General features: G+C 40.3%; 1 protein-coding gene across 1 annotated transcript in view; it reads right to left on the reverse strand.

Annotated features, from left to right (window-relative positions):
* Nucleotides 1–5,329: 5,329 nt before the first annotated feature.
* The window catches only part of LARS1 (leucyl-tRNA synthetase 1), a 48,450-nt gene continuing 31,302 nt past the window's right edge, over nt 5,330–22,477 (reverse strand). Inside the window, exons 21-32 of the mRNA XM_039485835.1 lie at nt 22,116–22,173; nt 20,618–20,681; nt 19,748–19,931; nt 19,406–19,496; nt 18,378–18,518; nt 16,355–16,495; nt 16,144–16,254; nt 14,601–14,711; nt 11,292–11,396; nt 10,137–10,232; nt 8,585–8,717; nt 5,330–5,742 (exon numbers count right to left, since the gene is read on the reverse strand). Coding sequence (XP_039341769.1) covers nt 5,537–5,742; nt 8,585–8,717; nt 10,137–10,232; nt 11,292–11,396; nt 14,601–14,711; nt 16,144–16,254; nt 16,355–16,495; nt 18,378–18,518; nt 19,406–19,496; nt 19,748–19,931; nt 20,618–20,681; nt 22,116–22,173 — 1,441 coding nt within the window. The 3' untranslated portion in view covers nt 5,330–5,536. The remainder of the gene's footprint in view (nt 5,743–8,584; nt 8,718–10,136; nt 10,233–11,291; nt 11,397–14,600; nt 14,712–16,143; nt 16,255–16,354; nt 16,496–18,377; nt 18,519–19,405; nt 19,497–19,747; nt 19,932–20,617; nt 20,682–22,115; nt 22,174–22,477) is intronic.

The raw sequence follows: 22,477 nt of genomic DNA on the forward strand, positions 1-22,477 counted from the left end.
GCCACATAAAAGGTTAGTAAAAGAGCCTTGATAGTCATTCTGCTTCATACCACTGGACAACACTATACTTTAGCATGAGCAAAAAATTGCTCATCAATGTTTTTTAAAAGCAATTCCCTGTTAAAGCTTACCTCACCAAACTTCTTCCAGTAAGGCTGTGAAGAAGGGCCAGAGTCTTGCTACTAATATGGAGAATCTAACACTAATAAATCTCTTTATATCGTCATTAGCTTTTAACAGACAGAAAGTGCATGTGTAGCTGCATAACAGTGACATCTTCTGGAAACAAATAAACAAAACAAGACTAGGAAGAATAATCAGTTTAGTTTATCAATTGCTTCTCATGCATTTAAAACAACTAGCTTGTCTGGACTGCAGGAACCTTGAGCAAACGTGAAGCATATTGGTCTTCGGTTTTTGCTTCACAATGAAAAGTACAAGATTTTCCTCCTAGATGCCACAACATTATTTCACTGTGCAACATTAGTCTAAAATCTTCTTTGTTCTTGAAATACGCTTCAACACAATCTGTTAAATGAGGAGGGTCAAGAAGCAACCTTTGCTGTTAGAAGCTTTTGGATCAAGTCCAGTCTGCCCTGCTTATCTGGTTGTCAGTCCACACTACTTCAGGATTAATTTATTTGCTTGCTCGGTTTCCAATTTCCAGAGCCAGCCAAGGTGATTCGAGACAAGGAAAGCAGCTGTTTAAGAATTTTTTTTTGATCATCTCCATTCTACACTCTGGCCTGAAACTCAGCTGGGCTTTTGGGGGGTTGTTGCCAATAACTTCTGTACTTATTTGCAGCAGCACCTATTCGTTACTTCCACTTGGATATCCACCAAAGCTGGTGGAAAGGTTTTAAGCCTTATTCCAAAAGAGGAGACTTGTAATGTAACAACAACCTACTGGAACAGCATAGAAGGGTCAGCTTTAGTATATTGTCCCATTCCTGGGGTAGCATCTAAACCTTTAGCATTCCGGCTTGAAGCTGGTGTCAGTGTTATGAACTGGGACCACGGCAGTACATCTGGAAATACTTACCCGTCCTGCACTCCTTCTCTGTTCGTTAAAATCTCAATTTTCAGTATCAGACCCAAAGTTAGTGAGGGTTGCTTAAGGAAAGTCAAACAAGTTGTGACATTCAGAGCCCTGACAAACTGCTATAAACTATTTGCTATAAATAGGTAAGAAAAAAATAATACTGAGTCTAAAGAAGTGATTTTATCTGACGAAAGCTTATGCTCCAATACTTCTGTTAGTCTATAAGGTGCTGCAGGACTCTGTCGCTTTTTACAGATCCAGACTAACACGGCTAGCCCTCTGATACTTTATCTGACAATTGAGCCTGAAAAACCTGAGGAGTAGGAGGAGCCATTAACATCCTACAAAGATTCTCCTAAAGCGGGATGTTTACCCAGAGACACTGGAGAGGAGAACGGGTGTATAGGAGATCCTTTGAAAAGATCCAGTGTCAGCAGGGCTGGCTCCAGCTTTTTTGGCACCCCACGCGGCAAAGAAAAAAAAAAAAGGAAAAAAGAAAAACCTGATTGTGCTGCTGCCGAAGAGGCAGAGACGGAGTGAAGGACCCGCCGCCGAGTTGCCACCGAAGACCCGGACGTGCTGCCCCAATAATGGACAGAGTGCTGCTTTTTTCTATTGGCAGCCCCAGGAACCTGCTTCCTTCACTGGTGCCTGGAGCCGGCTCTGAGTGTCAGAGGTAACTCCTACAAAACACCGAATTGGTTGTGATGTGCAAGGTCTGTTTATTCAAGAGCCCTTTACATAGACTCAGAAGAATTCTTTGAAGTGTATAAAAAGCCCATTGCACAGTTCAATATACACCTGTGTGAAATTAGGAGGCCATGAATTAAATATTTCATTTAATGAGGATAATGAATGTAAAGCACAGACTGTAACTTGACAATGCAAGGTGCTGAGTCTTGAGCTAACAGAAGCAGCAAAGTGCACAATGCTAATCAAGACTTAATACCTTGAGCTGACCAAGAGATTATAAATAGGGGCGAGGGGCAAAAATGATCATTGCTAACACATGGAGATAGGGGCAATTAAGTGAAGCTCACAGAGGGACTGACATGATGCTCGGGCATGACAAAAAAAAGAGGATGAAATCATAAACTGTCAGTCTGAGTCGAGGGCATGAAAGTTTTTCCTGCTCGATTGTAACTAAATAGCCAGACCTAGTTAGTTAAGTTTACTGAATTGTTTGTCTAACTATAGGTTATAGGTGATGTTGGAGATTAGCACAGCGAGACACTTCTGAGAGAAGGCAACTGAGAAGGCAGGCAGAAGAAAAGCAGAAGTGATAGCCTGAGCTATTGAGGGTGCCAGAAGTGGGTTTCATGTCTCAGCCTCATAAGGCCCAACATAATCTCACTTACCATCTAGATCTGTTTTCATTTTCCCTGGCTTCCTCACCATTTGTTATTCCCAACCTTTTTAGGCTCCTATCTCGTTTCCCTCACTCTCTGATTTGTACTACTCTCTCTACCACCACACACTGCTATAGATACTGCCCTAAGTCACCAAACATGTTGAAAAAACAGGTAGAGAGGAGAGGATCTCAAACTCAGTGAGGTCACAATGTCAAGAGGAGGAGATTGAGGAGGATGGGGATGGTTTAGACGACCTCAGATTTGCTCATGAAGAGGTCACTGGAGACCTTATTCAGACAGTATACATATGTATTTACATACCTCTGCCTACACTATACAGTACATACTTATTACTTCTTTGATCCTACCCACTTTTAAGAACACAGCTATTTATTTCTCCTGAGTATAACTCCATCAGAAGCATGGAGTCTTATGAGCATTTATTTCCTCGGCTGGCCAAAAAATCCAAGTCTTATTGTCAGTGTTTTGTATACTTACACAAACAGATGGGGTTTGGTATGCGAGTCTCACTGCATATTTATAACTTCTGCCCTGGTTGCTGTAATTCCCTCTCCAGCAGATATACACTTCAGAGCAGGTTCCTACCGCTGTGATGACAAGCATTCAGCAGGCACTGTAATTGCACAGTTAAAATAGCTCATTTTCTTACTGACAAGCCCTAGTTAAAGAGGCATTCGGAGGCAGCCTGGTTGCCTGAAAAGAAAAATCAGAGCACAAACTAAAAGGCGAGAGAAGGACCAGTGTCTTTCACCCTCAACCCCCTTTTCCACACTGGTTAATAAGTTATTGAAAAAGATGGTGGCTGCCACTCTGCCCAGGATATTGGGCAGGAAATAGAAATGGATTATTATTTATTTTTAAATACTTCAGTTTTTTTCTATGCGAGTTCTTGAAGACCTGTGGCACAGCAGCAGTGAAGCCCATATTTCTTCACATGCTCTATCATGTCCAGAAGAACGGTGCCAAGTACAGCCAAGTGAAGTTTCTCAGCCATTTTCTGTTGCCAAAAAAAAAAAAATGAAAAAGGTGGGTCAACTTTTCATGAATTCCTGTAGATTGTACCAAATTGATTGAAAGAGCCTTTAAACAATTTTGGGGGGAGGGGAGATCAGAACATCTTGTTTCGACCTCTTTGAAACAAAAACAATTTGATTTTTCAATTTAAAATCGGTTGGGGTTTTTTAAAGTAAAAAAATGCTCGAAGCTGAAATAAAACATTTTGTTGCGGATCAAACAAAACATTTCTTTTGACCCAAAACAAAGGTTTTCTTCAACTTTTCAATTCACTGAAAATTTTTCATTTTGGATCAACCCAAAATTAATTTTTTTCAGAATTGCCAGAGAACCACCAAAAACGCTCAGTTATTTGCACAGCTCTAGTATTGACCAGTTGACCCTGGCTACCTCCCACTTGGAAACCATCTGATCTTCAGACCATGAGGGATTTTCCAGGATAAGATTGATAACAGAGACTGGGACATGGAGACAAACATGCTTTGACCAATCTCACTGACTAAGGTTCTAGAGAATCTTGGCCTGTGACCTTACACGTTGGACTCACTCCCCTCTGCTGACTTGTAAAGAGGGGCGCTATCAAGTTCATCTATGATAGCTGAGATCATTAGTTACTCCCTGCTGCTATATCAGCTGGTGACAGATGGAGGGAACATATGGCACTCGTTCTAAAACAACAGTATTGGCTCCTGGGTTCAATTCAAGGCTTTGTCCCATTAAGCCTAGTGTAGCTGAAGTAGAGCCTCTCAAATTCTGCAGTGGTAGCTGACTTCAAGCTAACAATCCCTGTGGGCCAGCCATGCTCAGTGGGTGGCCCTCAGCTATGGAACTTATTTCCCCCACTGGTGCGAGGGTGGATCTTTAGGAAGATCACGACAAGGCCTATTTCTCAAACATATCTTGGTGGGGCTGTGGAAGGATTAGTGGCAAAGGAACGTTTGTTTATATTGGTGGAGGTTTATTGGTATATAGCGTTAGTTCTCTCTATAGAGGCAAATAATGTATGTCTAATTTCATTTGTATATGCACACTGCCCTGGTGAGACGGCACATGTACATTAAAAATACACATCATAAGTTGAGACAATGAAACGGGAGACAAGGAAAAAACGACATGGCAATATTTAACTCATTATGATTGTCGTCTTAGACTAATACACTATTCCCTTTATTTTCACCCCCATTCTAAATTTCATCTTCCCTTAGTAACATGCTAAGCCAAGTGCAGTATCAGAAGTTGTGAAACTCAGTCAAAGACTGATTGTACAGAACTATCCCAGTTCCGCCTGCCACCAGTGACTTATTTAAATATAAATCTGCACAGGCAAATTGTGTGTGTGTAAGATTTCTGACACAGTTTGTGTTGATCCTCAAGTCTAACATAGACGCTGCTCTCTAGATGAGCTGAACATACTTTATAGTACTGTTGGTGCCTTATGTTAGAAAAGCTCATTTTTAAAAAACGATTTGGTAGTCCTGGAATACCAAAAGCCAGGAAAGTTCAAACTGAAACTGTTTAGGAAAAGGACACTTCATCTCTCCACTTAAGAACAGTTCTACCAACAATTTTAAGAACAGAGTAAAGTGCAAGGCCTCAACTAACAGCACCTTGCTTGAGGTACATCTCAAATCTTAAGCAATTCCTTCTGAGCTACAGGTCCATATAAAAATCCATTGCATTATGCTTAAAGCCCCACCACAATCTTTGAAAGAGTCATCAGACAATGTAAGTAAATGCAATTTTTCCACTTTCTATTATTTTATCAATCTATCCATGAGAGATCTGATCACCTTCTACGTACAGAAATCAGTACCTAGCTGACAAGAATAATACCATGTAAAGCTTTGTCTAATGCCAAAAAGCTAAGAAGCTCTTGAAAAAGGTGAATTTGCTGTCTCAGCATTTGGGAAAATTATTTATTTCAAGAAGAGCCAAAGGGAAGGAGGAAAATGTTTATTATACCCATGTTTAAAAGATTTTGGGGATGTGCAACACATTTCTTTTAAGAAATGACAGTTATCTTGGTCCATTACAGATGTTTTCAAAGCCACTCTGGAGTTTTAAAATATCATATTAACCCTGGATTCAAGCTGGTATAGTCCACCAATTAATGAATTAGATAGACAATTGTGTCGCCGATATCCACTGTCAGCCCGTTCTCGGTCATGCGAACCCGTTTCTCAGCCAGGTCAAGGTGGAAGACAGCTTGCTCTAAAATGGGCGTTTTCTCTGCATCTTCTTTTCCAAGCACAGGAACACGACGGGGGCCCAGCACAGGATCATCAAATCGCATGAGTTTTACTTTAGAGAGCTCTACAAAAGAATTAACAATTCTCAGGTCACAGAATGGAGGTCTTTAATTAATAATGGACACTTCTAAGGCACCTTTCTTCAAAGAAACACACAACAGTTTAAAAACACCAATTAAGCCTCAAGCCATATGCAATATGTATTATGACCGTTTTACCAATGGGCACAGAGGTTATACAACTTGATCACAAAGCAAGTTGCTAGCAGAATTGGGAACAGAACCCAGGAGTCCCGATTCCTAAAGCTCAGCACTGAATGACACTAGCTGCTTTTTCAGCAGCTATAACAGACCACAAACAACAATTCACATCTCAAGAGCTTTACTAATGAGCCCAGAAACTAATTGACAAATAAAGCTCTCTCTCACCACTAGCCTTCATCAGATAGAAACTCCTCAGGTACTTGCTTAACAGTGATATCCCCTAGAAGCAACAAAGATCTGGAAGAATCATTGATTGTTTTCATTCATTTCAAACTGCTAGTCTGCAGAACTCTAGTTAATGGTGTGTATGAGTCCAAAATGTATTTTCCTTTCTGTTTGTCCTTTGCCATGCACATTACCATGTACTCCTTCCTTGGAGCATTTTTTTAAAGTACTGTTTCCTTGTGCATCACTATAAAATTGTCTCTTTGTTCTTGAGATAAGCATTACTACAAATGCAAGCTGTTAAACCACATGCAAAAAAAATCAGCCTTGGTGTTACAGGCCTGTAGACCAAGTCCAGTTTTCCCTTCATATCTGGTTGCCAGTCTGCACTGCTTGAGGTTTTCTTGTCTGGCTCTGGAATTAGCAAAGTCTCCAGACAAAGAAAAGCTGCTGTCCCTTTAAGAAAACTGTTGCCCTTCAACATACTAGCCTGAAATGTAACATTTTTCCAACAATGTGTTTGATGGCCACAGTATTCTCCAGTAAGGCATTCTGTAGCAAGTGAGTAAGGAGAAACTAGGAATTGCTAAACAAATCAATTTATCAATGTAAGCTGGAGAAAAATACTTGTTTTAACTGAAAAGGAAAAGGAAAATGTAACCTCTAAAAAAAAAAAAATGCTGCCCAAATGACCACTGAAATTATGCTACTTACAAAGCACTTTCTATTGTCAAGGCACTATAAAAATATTAATTAAAACAACCCTTACAGCACCAGTGGGAAACCGTTATTATCCCCATTGTACAGCTAGCTTCTCTGTACCTCAAACGTGCTAAGGAATTTGCTCAAGGCCATACAGTAAGTCAATGGCAGAGTCGGCAGGAGAACACAGGGTTTCCTTTCCTCCATTCCATTTATGCACGCGGCCCCTCTGGCACTTACAATGGGGGGATGCTATATTGCAACATAAGGCAGGAGTCAAACAACAGGACACAAGGCTATATGTCTGGAAAGCAAAGAAGCAAGAAGAGAGACTGAATTACATGAATACCAGCAGCAACCTTGGACATCTCCAAGAGAAAGTTTGTGGAGGTTACTTTGGAGATAATTTCTCTAAATAGGAAACCACACAAGCACAGCACAATGGGAATTCGAGATGGGCACATTCATATTTGCATGGAGTCCATGGGTTTTTTGGTTTTGTTTAACACATGTTAACTTTACCATGACCCAATTTTTCATTGTTGAAAACCACCCTAAGCTGCTAGAGAAGGTTGCAGCACCTGCATATAACCTCTTGATGTTTATGTGACACAGCTACCTCTTAAGCTGTTCTATGGGGGGTGGAACAGAATTTATAGCAGTTTACCTGCAGACTCTGGCTCCTAGGTGACAAAACACATTTGTCTTAATGCCTTCACATGGCAACTCATTACTGCCAATGAACTCTAAGTGCTTTCAGAAAGATTCTGCTGGTACTTATCCCCTATTCCATTATAGAGTCTAAATTTTAAAACTTTAAAATAAGGCATTTAGTGTATTAAGAAATGGGAGGGAATGGATGGCTCAGGGGACTTGTAATGGAATATTGAGCCTTTCACATTTAGGTCACTGGTTCCAATTTAGCAGAGGTGAATAGCGACTGATAGACCACTGGACAATTTTTCAGTGGTCCCTGTTTGAAATGAACTATCTGCTTCTGTCTAGGTTCTTAGAGGACAAGTGTTCACATTATAAATCATGCTATTGTGGTTGGCACTGTTTGGCCTTTATGTCAACTGTCTTAACAGAGTGGCTTAAGGATGAGATGTACTATGACAAAGATCTCCCTCCCTAAAGATTATATCTGTAGATTGGGTATTGGTAAGGAGATGGGGTGTAGAGATGCTTCGCAGGATAAATAAAAGCTTTGAAATGTCAATCTGGCACCTTCTCCACAATGAATTCATTTTAAATGTCTGAACAGAAGATAAATCGCAATCCAGCAATTCTCTTCAGAGGGCTCTAACCCAGGAGGTCCTCACCCTCCTGGAAGAAGCGCCATATAGCATCTTATTGGACCATTAAACCCCCTCTTGGAAATCCCTGGCACAAGAACACATCCACTGTGCAAATCACTGATAGAGAGGAAGTGGCTCTTTTGGTGGAGAATAAAGGACTAACCAAGGAGGGAAGACAGTGTTTATTAAGGGTCCATATCAGAGGCACACTCATTTGCTTGTCAATAATGCCTCAGCTTCTGTAATTTTACGCCTCAACAGGAGAGTGCACCCTGTTTTATCCTGTATTCACATTCACTGAGCACAGAGCTCTTTGCTTCTTACTAAGCAATTATTAAAACAGGCAAAATTTCAGAAAGAGATTCCTGTTGATAATGAAGACCTGCCAAGCTGCCTCCTGGGAATTCGAGAAACTGCACAATTGTTCAGAGACTGCCTGGTTGAAATATGATATCTGTACTTCCAAACCAACATTTACCTTTGATTCCTCTGTCCACTTTCATTAAACGCCTGATTATTGCATCTCTACCATCTCCTTGTCTGACCTCGATTTTTGTAGAGAAGTGGCCATTAGATGGTTGGGGGTTTACCAAAAATAGAGATATGCTGGGCTGTAAGAAATTAAGAATAAACAATTTTTTTAAAAATCATGCTTTTTGTGGATAGAATCGCATAGGAAGCATGCAACCAGCAAGGGAACAAAGAGAAATGTCTGGCATCCAAGTGCATTCTAGAGGGACAACACCACCTTTTATTCAGAAATACTGAATACCAGTGGATGGATGCAAGGACCATCACAGACCTAAAAAAATAAGCTACAGCATATGTATAACAATGCTTACTGTTTCTTTAAATACACTCAAGTGTCTTGCTTTTAAGATATCCAAATAGCCATATTAAATTATTATAACTAGCTGAAGGATTGGTACAAGGTAGCATTACGGTGAACTTCACTGAGCTCCATGCCATATTACTCACTCTACCTCTCAAAGATTTCACTACAGAGAGGTGTAATGAGGTCTCAGTTTACAGGCCTTTGTTGTTTTCACAAAATGCAATGCAGTATAGTAGTACATTATTGCAGTTATCATAATCAAAATCACAGCACATTTTGGGATGCATCAAATCAAAAATAGCACTTTCCATGTGGGAGCTCAAATTCCTTTTTAGACTCTGAGCTTTGCAATACCCTAAATAGATAGGGTTAGTAATAACTCCATTTTTCGGAGGGAGAGAGGTGAAGCGAGACTTGCCAAACCCACACAGGATTTTCATGACAGAGCCAGGAATAGAACCCACGGCTCTGTACTCCCAAGTCTTGGCCCTGTGCTTTAGCCACAAGATTACCCATCCCTCTCTAGCAAGCATTATTCTTGTGCTCTTGTGTGTGAGTGGGGGGCGGGGGCAGGGAAGGGGAGGTTTCCTCCAAATTCAGTCACCTGTGATAAGTCTTCCAGTTAGTGTAAATTAGAGAGGTTCTACTGAAAGTAAACTTAAGACACAATCACAGTCATGTTAAATTCTACATCTAAAGAACAAAACAAGCATCACTTCAGTGCTTGTAAAAGATGTTGGATTGACAACAGGAGAGTTTTTATACTGATCACACAACTTGAAACCCCATCATTACCCTGCCAATGTGCTTCAGCCCTTAACCAGAGGGCCCACTATAGACATGAAAAGGTAGTTTAGTCTCCACACATCCAGTCTGTGGCTTTTTTCAGCAGAAACACCAATCAAGGTGCAAGGGGGTGGATGTTTATGCTGTGCAATCATATCCACTGGGAACTGGACTGAGAACAAACTCGTATATCACAGGCTCCTGGATAGCAAGATAACAATTTAGTCATTACCAATTTTAGCTTAACATGAACAAGCATGTCCTGTCACAAAGTGCCCTGAGCCATCTAGCCCTCCAGTGCAGATATTTTTTGATGGGAACACATCCTCAAATAGAAAGTCATTTTATTTTTTTAAATCAGTTAATGATGTCCCCTGTATTTCCAATGCCTCTGGATTTCTGAACTTACTTCCATTCTGAACACAGAAAAAGGTTTTCCAGGACAGCAATCTTCTTTTATTTTATCGTCTGCTTCAGACGCAAATTTCACTTCGATATGATCCAGCTTTGGTGCATTGGGAAAGAAGAAATAAAAGTACTATCATTCCCTCTGAATTAATGAGAGATACCAGGCCACTGAAGTAGAATTGTTTCTACGGTACAGAGGAAGGCAATCCCCATTGATAAAAGGCAAAACAAAGAACAACAGGGACAGAATACTACTGCCAGCCTGGTGATCTTGCTCAGAGGACTGAATTCAAAATGTAGCTAAGATCACTGACTTCATATATTACAGAATATAAAGTGAGGTATTCAATTGCTTTAAATCTAAATATCATGGGATCAGAAATCCTGAAATAAGTTATTTCCTGTAACTGTGCCTAGGCTTTCCCCTTCAATTTCCCACACTGGCATCTGCATGCACAGTAAAAGCAGCATGCACCATATTCTAGCTCTAAATGCCTTGGCATGGAGATATCTCCTTTTAGGAGATGACATATAGTTGCCATGGCAAGATCCAGGGGCAGCTCCAGGCACCAGCATGCCAAGTGCGTGCTTGGGGCGGCAAGCCACTGGGGGTGCTCTGCCGGTCGCCGCGAGGGCGGCAGGCAGGCTGCCTTCGGCGGCATGCTTGTGGAGGGTCCGCTGGTCCCGCGGCTTGGGGCAGCAAAATGCCTAGAGCCGCCCCTGGCAAGATCAGAAGCTATAACAGCATAAGAATTCTGACTATGCTCACTGGCATTCCTTGGAACAGCCCTCTATGGCTCTGGCCATTGAAGAGGCCGATTATCTGTAATTTTTGAGGAAGCCAGAATATTTTCTGACGTTTTCCACTGTTCACCGGCGAAGAGCCTTTTCCCACTGACTCTCTGTCAGACACAATTCCAGAGAGAACTGGCTCTTCAGAGCTGGGTCATCACTGTACACACGAAGAGACTCTCTCAATAAGAGCAAACTCTGCTTTTTGTATTAGCGTGCGTGTCAGTGTTGATAAAAACATTAAACACTCATGGTCATCCCAAATCAGAAATGAATTTAGGTAGGCTTAAAATCTCAGCAAGTGTTGGGCCTCCAGCTACTCCAATAAAGGTCAAATAAAATATGCCGCCAAATGAACACGAACCTCCAGGGAATTTGTCAAATAGACTATATTCTCCATGAGCACGGCCCGTTCATCAAATTCCAGCTCCAGGTCAAGAACACGTGGACCCGTCTTTTCCAGATTTTCCTGTCATGTCAAAAGAAGGAAAATTTAGATTAAAACTCTCCCAGGTTGTAAATGAAGAGGACACTGGGAAGCAACACACTCCAGCTGCATCAGTCCTGAGCAGACCAGGATATTCGCTGTTAGAGCTCTTTGCTGGCAACAATTTCACCACGCACTATAGTACAGTAGTTATAATTGACAGTGAAATGGCTGTTTCTACAGCGAGATACTGACACTGATGGAAGGGGAAGCGAACCTCAGCTCCAGTATTTGTACGGCTGAATGTTCTTTTAAAAGCGAGAATGCATTTTAAACACAGAATTTGAAAAGTATATAGAAACAGCTGTGAACATTTCACTCTCTCTTTAAATGTGCAAACTGTAGGACGCTCTTATTAAGCTGCCATTTTTCTGCTGCTTCACAGCAGGAAGTCCAGTCTGATGACCTAGTTTGAGACAGGCAGGCAGAAATTGGACACATCCAAAGTAATTGTACATTAAGTTCTTCATAGAAAAAAAATGTACTTTGTATATTAAAGCACAGTTACGCAAAATTCCAACATTTAATTTAATACACCACAATGGGTGAAATCGGGGCCACAGTGAAATCAATGGGATTTTTTCCATTGACTTCAAAAGGGGCCAGGATGTCACCTCCTATGTATGAAATCTCTAATGAGAACAAAACAGAACTTCCTTTTCAAAGCTAAGACTCCAGCCCCTCTCTTGCTTTCACAAACTAAGCTGTGTTCCCTGAACGTCTAACAAGGTCAGATTTCAGGTGGTTGTGGCTTTCTGCTTCACTGAGAATTTGTTTTTATACATTTTTTTTAATATCCAAGAATCTTAAAAACATATCAGTAATTTGCTTCAGTTTGTAAATTGAAAATCTTTCTTTAATGGAAAGAACAAAGAAATATGTTTTGTACACTGAAGTTGCTGAATAATCTACTTCTGAGCATAGCATGTTGGCCCAGTGGCTCTCAACCTTTCCAGACTACTGTATCCCATTCAGGAGTCTGATTTGTCTTGCGTACCCCCAAATTTCACCTCATTTAAAAACTATTTGCTTACAAAATCAAACATAAAAATACAAAAGTGTCACTCCACAGTACTACTGAAAAAATTGCTTACTTTCTAATTTTTGCCATATAATTATAAAATAAATCAATCGGAATACAAATATTGTACTTACATTTCAGTGTATAGTTAGCATATAGAGCAGTATAAACAAGTCATTGTGAGTATGAAATTTTAGTTTGTACTGACTTCACTAGTGCTATTTATGTAGCCTGTTGTAAAACTAGGCAAATATCTAGATGAGTTGATGTACCCCCTGGAAGACACCTGTGTACGTGTACCACTGGTTGAGAACCACTGGCCTAGGAAATTAAAAATCTGGGCTGGATGTTTCTAGGTCTCGTTATGTAACTGCTATCTATTGTGGCTTCAAAACATACATGCTGAGACTGTCTGATAAGCCTTATGCGTAGGGAGGTAAAGTGGTAAGCATGACCAAAGCTCATGATGAAGGCAAGCCATCTAGTTAGTGCCAGCCTCCTCGCTTCAGATAGGATCTTTAAATATAGGTTTGTTTCAGTATAGGAGACACATTGAACAGTTAAAACACTAAACAGCAGACCTTGTGACTTTTTGGAGCCAAAGCAAGACAGACAACAGCTCCAGCATCTACATCAATGGAGTTCTGCAGCATCAAGAAAGCAGAACATTCCCTAATAAAATCTTCTACCCTTAATCCCTAAAAGCCATATGGTGTGTTTTATATATGAGATGAAATAATTAAACTAGTTTAATCTTAAAAGGATGCCATATCCCCTGGCACGTTTTAATGCAGCAGATACTGACCCAGGAGAATAGTCAGCGGAGAGTGTTATAGCTGGTCTTATCCATTCTATTTCTTTGAATATCGTGTGCTTCAGCAGAAGGGGGTAATTAGGTTAGTGCTGGATGCACAGGGAAAGAATGAGCCTGCACTTGTGTGGTGCAATAAAACTCGCTGCTCTACTAAGTGAACAACTTTGCTTACATGTGTTTTAAAAAGAAAACAAGTTAACATCTTCTAGTTATTTTAGAAAAAAAAGTAACATTGTCACAAGCTCATTACTTACCCCTTTCTATTCACCATCAACATTCCCAATTCAAGCTTTCAAAAATCATGAGTCAGGCCCCCAAAATCAGGAGACTGGCTTAAAAATCATGAGATTTTAAAAAATAATAAATGTTGGATTCTATTGACCTTTTGGTTTTTGAGCATTCCAGCTTCTTGTGTTCGAGCTTTTCTTTGCCACCCCAGGAGAGGTAGAAACTTGCTTTTCTGACTGTCATGAACATTACATGACAAGGGCTTTAAGAAAATCCCTAAGTATCTTGAGACTCATGATAAAATTGTGAGAGTTGGTAACACTCCATTGCTAATAATCCAGCTCAGCGATCCACTGATGCACTCTTAAAAACTGAGTGCCCAGTAACTAACTCTAGATTTGTGCCAAACTTCTAAACTATATTAAGAATTTTGCTAAGAGAGAGGGATAGCTCAGTGGTTTGAGCATTGGCCTGCTAAACCCAGGGTTGTGAGTTCAATCCTTGAGGGGGCCACTTAGGGATCTGGGGCAAAAATCAGTACTTGGTCCTGCTAGTGAAGGCAGGGGGCTGGACTCAATGACCTTTCAAGGTCCCTTCCAGCTCTAGGAGATTGGTATATCTCCATTTATTTTTTTAATATCCCCATTGCACCACCTTGTTCCAGTTTTCATTCCGAGAACACAAACAAGAAATGAAGCATTTGATGTATGCAGGAGGGATACACTTGAAGCAGTGTGGCACAAATCATACAAATTTGTATTAGTTGCAAGCTACGGAGTGGCAACTAGCCCATAGTTCACTTAGGCCAATACATATTGAAGGCACTTACACATCACCTTTTGTCCAAGAGTCTCAAAGTGCTTTATACACAACCACAAAAAGCCCCATTCCATTTCTTGTTTTTGGAGATATATCATCTGTTTTACAGATAAGAAATTGAACAGAGAGGGGTTAAATGACCTGCTCAAGATGGCAGAGTAAAGCAGAGCCAGGAATAGACTAGATAGTCCCAACACCCGGGCCTGTGCTCTAACCATTTGATATCATTGCCTACATTTCAGATAATTTTCTTATTCCCAACTGAAAACTTGTCCTTATCTTGGTCCCGTTCTCTGACACCTACCTTAATCAAGGCAACAAAAGGCATAACCCTCTTCATAAATTTCTTCAGCTCCGGCAAGGTGTTCAATTCACCAGCGATTACTTTGTTATCTGGCAATTGTCCTCCATTGATCTACAACATGAAACAACAATCCACTAAAGACTGCACAGCAAATATCAACACACTCCACAAGGATTTACCAGTTTCCTCCGCACCTTCTTTCACACTCCCCGTATGCCTGTAATGTCCTCCCTCCACCTACAGTGCACACACCTCAAAATCCACCTGCTCCCACAATCCCATGGGGAACGATCTTCCAAGTCCCTTTAAATAACTTTTTAAAAGTAAACCTAAAAAAAGCCTGGGAAAAAAAAACATGACCATATGCCAGCCAGGCCACCAATTTGCTTATGATGTATACCCCTCACTCTCCCAACTCAGTGTTTCTCCAAGCATCCTGTCTATCCCAGTCATAGATTTTAAGCTATTTGAGACTGAGACTAGGGATATTTTCAGAACACCTAAGTGACTTCAGAATCTGAGTCCCATTGTCAAATCACTTCGAAAATGAGATTTAGGCACTTTTGAAAACTTTACCCAATGTCTTTGTTCACTATGTAAAGCAACATGCATAAACCTATAACATTAAGTATGCCTGGATTTTCGCCACATGTTTTAATCTTGTGAAATAAGACCCTCTTTTAAGCAGACATGGAGCAGCAGTATCTTAGGTCATTAATTTTTTTAAGGTTCAAATTCCACAATCCAATATTTGCTCTGCAACTTTCACTGGCAGCAGTGACCATTGCACCTCTGCATCCAATGGCAGACTTCGACCCTGATGTAAAGAAAATGCAGACTTCACTCCAATTTAGTTTACCCTCAGAATACCAACATTTGTTCATTTCCAACCATATGTGAAATGTAACCCTGGTATTACAGATGGGTGTGGAAAAACACAACTCTGCAATCTACCAATTATGATATTGACTTGTCAGGGCTGAGTAGAACAATTGTTCATGCACCATAACAATTACAGGATCAGTTCCAGCAGCTCAGCAATGCAGGGTCTGCTGCTTTTAAGCCAGATTTCCTTACACTGTATTACTTACAAGAGAGAAGAATTGATTGCATTTCAAAAAATTTCCTGCAAAGTTGCTGAATACCATACCCACCAAGTACCAGAACTGATGCTTCTAAACCTCCTTGCATAATAAGGCAGAATTAGTCTGACAATAGCCAATATTTCCTCAAAAACATTGGGGGGGAGAAATATTTTATAATCTATGCATGTGAAAAAGAAGATTACAAGTAATGCAATGCTGGCCAGTCTTTATTTAAAAAATGTCAAAAATAAAAGGTCATATTGTGGACTCAATCATGTGCCAAAACCCATTTTTACTGAACACTGTAATACCCTGTCGAGTACAAGAGCATAATAAAGCAAGTTAAAACTATTTCTCCTTGCTTTCAAATACCTCAATGCCAAGCTAACTTTTGTTTCATGGACAGAAAAATAGAGAGCATATGAGAACTGCATGAAGTGTCAACAAAAGAAGATCACCTGGTAGTGCTTGCGCAAAACTGATAGGGTGGTATATTGCCAAAGTGGATAGTTCTTTGCCACGTAGATGGTGCAATGGGATGGCTTCTGGGGCAGCTCCTTACTACCCTTCTAAAGAAAGAAGAGGGAAAATATGCATCATCTCAGAAGAGTCCCTGAATCTGCTAACTTTGTGCATACATTTTTGGAGAAGGGACTTAGCGTATTTCACCTTTCCTTTCGGGGGTGCCATGTAGTTCTTGAGACGCAGTCGGAGATCATGGGCTGCTTCCATGAGGTATTGGGAAGATCGGATCAATACTTCATCCACAGGGCCTGCTACTGGCCACAAAGCTTTCATAATGGAGTCAGGCTGTCAACAAAGAAAATGACAGGCATTGGGATTAAAGGACAAGAAATTCTGGTGACTTCTCTATCTCTTGTACTGTAATTGGAAACTGAACAGTCAGGAGATACGTGAAGAGTTTAAATTTCGCAGTACACCAACTCACTAACCCTACAATTCAGCTGTGAAGTACAGAAATATACTCCTAATTAGCATGCATCGGTGAAAGTGTATTAATGCCCACACACACATGCTCATGTTTATACCATTACATAATTTTTCATTTGCAAACTTGAAATTTACTTCTGTGGTTGTTAAATTACCTACACAAGTGTGGATATTGGCTGTATGACTAAGTGAATGAACTCCACATTGTTATTTGGGTTAACTTTAGGTCACCTCGTAACAATGAGGCATATGACTACATTGAAATTATGTATGTTAACACAACATCCTTGCAAACATAGCCGCATATACAAGGTTCACATTGTCACACTCTCTTGCTATATGACATGCATTCACACAATTCCTCTATCTACATATGGAAGACATCCAGGTATTAAGCACAAACCTGATCTAAGACCCACTGAAATCAATACAAGTCTTTCTATTGAGTTCAACAGGCTTTGGATAAAGCCTTCATCTACAGATTATCAACTACAATTACATTTCTCACACCAATATTAGTTTTATAACAAATACAGCATTTTACACACACACCCTCTATGGCTCATAGGGCTAGCATGCATTTACTATATTCACTGCCTTTCCTTTATTATATTCAGTAGTAATGCAAGGAACCTACAGGCTTGCATTCTGTAAGACATGGTCTTCAGCAGTTAGCATGAGGCTCAAGGCCCATGAACTTTGGCATAGATAAACGGCCCAACAGTAACCCCAATGTTTTGGGGAACTGGAAGTAGAGTATAAGGGGGGATTTTGTCCATAATGACATCAGCCAGCCACAGAAACGTGAGCTAGCACCAAGTTTTGGAAAGAACATCCAACTACAAGAGCACCATGGCAACAAAATTGACATATATGATAATGAGTTGAAATCATTAATATACTAACCTATAGAAGAAGGCTACCTCAACATTAGTAAGGGCAGGAAATACAAATAAGGAAGAGGGGAGAAACCCCTACTGAATATGCATTAGATATGGTAGCATCAGCGTACTATATTATAGAAGTGGCATCCCAGTTGTGGGCAGGAGAAGAAAGAGAGAGATGTAGTCCTTGGGAGGTGACAGAATGATGGCCACTGGTGAAGATGAGGAAGGTGATGATTATGAAGAAGATAATGGCTAACATTGCTGGTTGTTCTGCAAGGAATGGTGTAAGTATGGATGTTCAGATGTACTTTTTGTATTATCTCTATCTACCTTACTGAGTTATAGTGTTTGTGACTGTGCTAAATGTATTAATAAACTATTTGTAAATATAGAAGAGTTCCTATAGTCTGAGTTGCAACTGTGTACATCGGGCTTCACAACTATATAGTAATTGTAATAATAATGGGCCTGATCTTGGGACAATAACCTGTCAACCCTCAAAGTGGTAACTGGGAAATCTTATACATAATCTATAGATCAGGCTACATCTTGAACATTCCGGCATCAAATTTCTCACATATTAAGTTCACATAATAAAAGTATCACAAATATACACTTCATATGTATATCATATACTGATAGAGGTCTAAAATTTTAAACACTAACAACCAAAACTGGGGCAGTACCTTCAACTCAAATAGATTGATGACGCAGTCAAAGTTCAGTGATTCATGATGCATATTAATTTTTCTCTTGCCCCAGACTTTGGGCTGACTAAGCATGCATGCTTACTGTGACTAACCTGAGCCAAAAGCAGAGTCTCAAAGAAGCATTCTTGAGTTATATACTAGTACCTTTCCCAACAGTGTCCACACATGTTCGCATAGATGAGGGCAGACTGGAGCCAGCAGCAGAGTCTGAGCTTCAATAAACTGGAAGACCAAGTCCCTGTGCATTCCTTCTATCGCTAGTTCTCGGTACTTATCTTTTGCCGCCTGAAACACAACCAGCACAGCCACCATTGAACATTCTAGCTGTCATGGAGAAATATTTCTTAAAAAGCCAATTTCTTTGCTTTAATATGTCTTTAAAATGTAAACTACTTAGAATCCGATAATGGATTATTAAAAGGACTATATTTTCTTAAACAGCTGGAAATGGAAGAGTACGAACTTCTGCCAATTGGACATAGTAGTTTTACATTATTATGGCTCTTAAAAAAAAAAAGACATCTATCGACACAGACATAAAAGTCAAAGATAACTGTAATTGTATATTAGGTGCTATCATTCTGGATGGCCCGTATAAAAGATGCCATTAAGTACTAAGAAAAACGGCAATAAATATGATCTATCATTCTGTACACTGTTCAGCCTGCCTAATCATATTCCTGAAAGACAAGTCAATCACGTAAAGCAGTCTCTACAAGATATTATTAAGTGAAATCAGATGGTTCTGCAGACACTTTAGAGAAATGCTGACACCTTATGAAACATTTTGAAAAACATTCCATTTCCAAATAGTTCTGCTGATGTATTTTCTGTATTTCTCATGTTTATTATTCTTGTTTAAAAAAAGCTGAGGCCAGGAAACACTCTTTTTAACCATTTGTGCTTTTCTGCTGGATATTGCTCACCTAAGATCATAGGGCTCTATTTGCAATATCACAGCTGCTTCCTGTATAAGTATTATGCCACAAATAGACCACCACGACCTCAGATCCTTACTTAATTTAGTTATTCCTGTTTCTCAGCACAATACGGACCCTGATTCAACTGTATAATTAAATAGGAATCAGAGACATCAGTATCAAAAGAAAAAGGCACATGATGTAACAAATGTCAGTATTTGGTTTCCTGCCCCCGAAGAGTAGGCCTCCTACCTGAAATTCAAAGAAGCCAGTTTTCAGAGCTTCCTTGAACATCATCTTCTCATAATTTTGATCTGTCTTTGTTATGCCTGCATTCATTTCGCTAGGAAGAAAAAAAGAGAAGAGAAAATATTAGCATCACACAGTCCAACGTACTGTCAATAATAATTAAAGATAATGGTAATGAGACATTATAAATGACCCTGATCTGGCAGAAACACACACTAGTCTGACATTTGTTTGTTTTAAAGCATTGTTTATTTTATGAAGCTATTTCTACAGAATAATGAAACGTGAAAATTAGACTCACGATAAGAAACTAAAAACTACAAAGATATTTATTCTGAGAGGTACCTGGCAAAGACTCTGTCATTGAAGGTGCTGGGAGGCCCACTTCTTAAACTGTCCCTATTTGCAATCATTTCCTTCACCCACTCCACCCAGGTGTAGAGACGGAGAATACCAGCATCTGCCATGGCTTCCACAAAGTTGGCATCCTCAACTGTGTCGCCAGCATCAGCCAGTGCCAGACGCATGCCTAGAGGAATGAGAGACAGGATTAACTAACATGTCTGGCCAACTAGTAAATGCAACTGCCTGAATCCTAACTGGTCTTTCACGCAGAGGGCCAGCAAAATGCAGACAGAACACTCGCCTATGAAGGACAAGCGTGTGTTGCATTGGACAATGTGAGTGAAAGCAGTGCCTCAAAAGGGATCTGGTTGATTGGAGTGAGGAGGGCAGCATATCGCCTTGTTACAGGAGCGTGAGGGACAAAAACCATTGTGTCCCAAAAGGCAGGAATGATCTTGGGTGGGGATATGTCCAAAAAGAGAGGGGTATGAGTGAACAAAATAATGAGAGTCTAGCACAGCAGCAAAATTCTGCACTTTTCTTGTTCACTATCTGGGCCCTGGGCCTCAGAAGGGGACGTGCGACAAGAAAGGATGCCGAAAGGAGGTGCCAAAGAACCTTGCAGTTGATGAAAAAAAAAGATCCTTCCTATCGACCCAGAGTCCCTGATAACTAATGCCAGGATTAACATGTACTCTGCATTCTTACAGATACAAGAGCTCGGTGATTATTCACAGACAAGAGCAGCCGATAACCATTGTACTTCTTGCAATTCAAATATCAAAGCTGCAAATAAACCATTACTCCTTGGAAGATGGCAAGACAGACCCAAAAATTTAGCATCACTAAAATAAATGCAAGTTAACTTACCATCTGCAGAAAACTTGTCAACAGCTTGGCTCAGGGTGAGGAAGTTGCCCGTAGACTTAGACATCTGAAAGAGAAGACAGACAAGAGAAATTCTGACATGTTCATGCTGCTCAGTCTGATAAACAAAGGAGGAAAGATGCAAATAAAACAAGCTGTCCCCACCTAAGAGGGTAGGGCTGTGTGTCATTAATAACCAAGATAGATGAGAGAGATTCCCATGGCTTGCTCAGGACTTAGCTTTCTGCATTATCATGCAAGACACCCAAACTCAGCTCCTGATTCAGTCTCCTGTTTTCCATAATGGGCTTCTGTCAAGATAACTACCATTGTTTGCACAGCATATGCTGCATCTACACTAGGGGGCTATGCCGGCATAGGCTCTGTGGTGTAGGCACAGCCTCAGTCTACACTGCAAACAGAGATGTGCCTGAAGCACATGTAGACGTGCTGAGCTATCTTCAATCTAGCTAGCTCGAACAGCAGCAGTGAAGCCAGGGCAGCAGCACAGGCTAGCCACCTGAGTACATACCTAGGGACCTGTAGAAATGGACAGTCCTTAATACTGCCTGTATTGCTATTGTTATTCAAGTTTGCTAGAACCAAGTTAGCTCCAGTATTTCTACATGTGTTGCAGTCACAATTCTGACAGAAGTGTAGCCATACCCTATGTCATGTAGGCATTTTTGACAATTATACCCTGAGGCTAAAGCACATTTAATTAACTTTGACAAAACATACTCAGTAAAGCAAATTTTGTCTGTATGAATGTTCCTCTCTTCCCCCACTTTCACTTCAAAATGAAATGCACCTTTAAAGTACTGTAATTAAGACTGTGACATAAGAAACACTCCCATAAAGGCAGGTAACCCTGAAACTTTGGGAGAATTAAGCAGATACCTCAGGAAAACTTACAAAGCATTATTGGATCAGGTATGCTGATGATCTATACCAGGAGTCAGAAACCTTTCCGAAGTGGTGTGCCAAGTCTTCATTTATTCACTCTAATTTAAGGTTTCATGTACCAGTAATACATTTTAATGTTTTTAGACGGTCTCTTTCTATAAGTCTATAATATATAACTAAACTATTTTTGTATGTAAAGTAAATAAGGTTTTTAAAATGTTTAAGACGCTTCATTTAAAATTAAATTAAAAAGCAGAGCCCCCCCGACCGGTGGCCAGGACCCGGGCAGCATGAGTGCCACTGAAAATCAGGTTGCCTGCCGCCTTCAGCACACATGCCACACGTTGCCTACCCCTGATCTATGCAGAACCATTAAGTGGGCAGACACTATTGTAGAAAACCTAGACAGATGGAATGGAAGAAAGGCAGGCTCCTGCTTTGGATGATGGGTAACTGAGGCATTTAACGGGAGGAGGTAATCAGCATGCTAAATGCTGCCCTGATTGATCTGCTGGAAGGTATTTTTGAAGCGGGCCCAGGAGTTTCTAGTTGTCTTGACCATCACAAGAGTATAACAGATGAAAAACTGCTGTACCTTCTCAGAATTCAGGAGGAGATGTCCATTTGCTCTCACAGCTACAGGCCATTTGTCTCTGCATTTGAAGACACAAAATACGGAGTGTATTTTTATTTTAAAAAGCCATTACATTTTTTCTTCAATAAAGAACAAAAGTCTAGTGATTTCAGTTAGGAATGGGCATGTTTTTAAGTGGAACCTTCAAAAAAGGCACCTACTGGGGATCTTGAGGATTAATGTCACTTTGAAGACAACAGAGCTACAGTACATGTGCTAAGCCTTATTGCTACAATTCAAAAAACATGCACTACAGAGCTTTAAAAGAAAGCTATACTCCACTTACCCCCACCTTCTCCTCTCTTCAATTACATTTTTAATTT

Source organism: Mauremys reevesii, linkage group 8 (assembly GCF_016161935.1).
Source record: "Mauremys reevesii isolate NIE-2019 linkage group 8, ASM1616193v1, whole genome shotgun sequence".
In the NCBI taxonomy this organism is placed as follows: domain Eukaryota; kingdom Metazoa; phylum Chordata; order Testudines; family Geoemydidae; genus Mauremys; species Mauremys reevesii.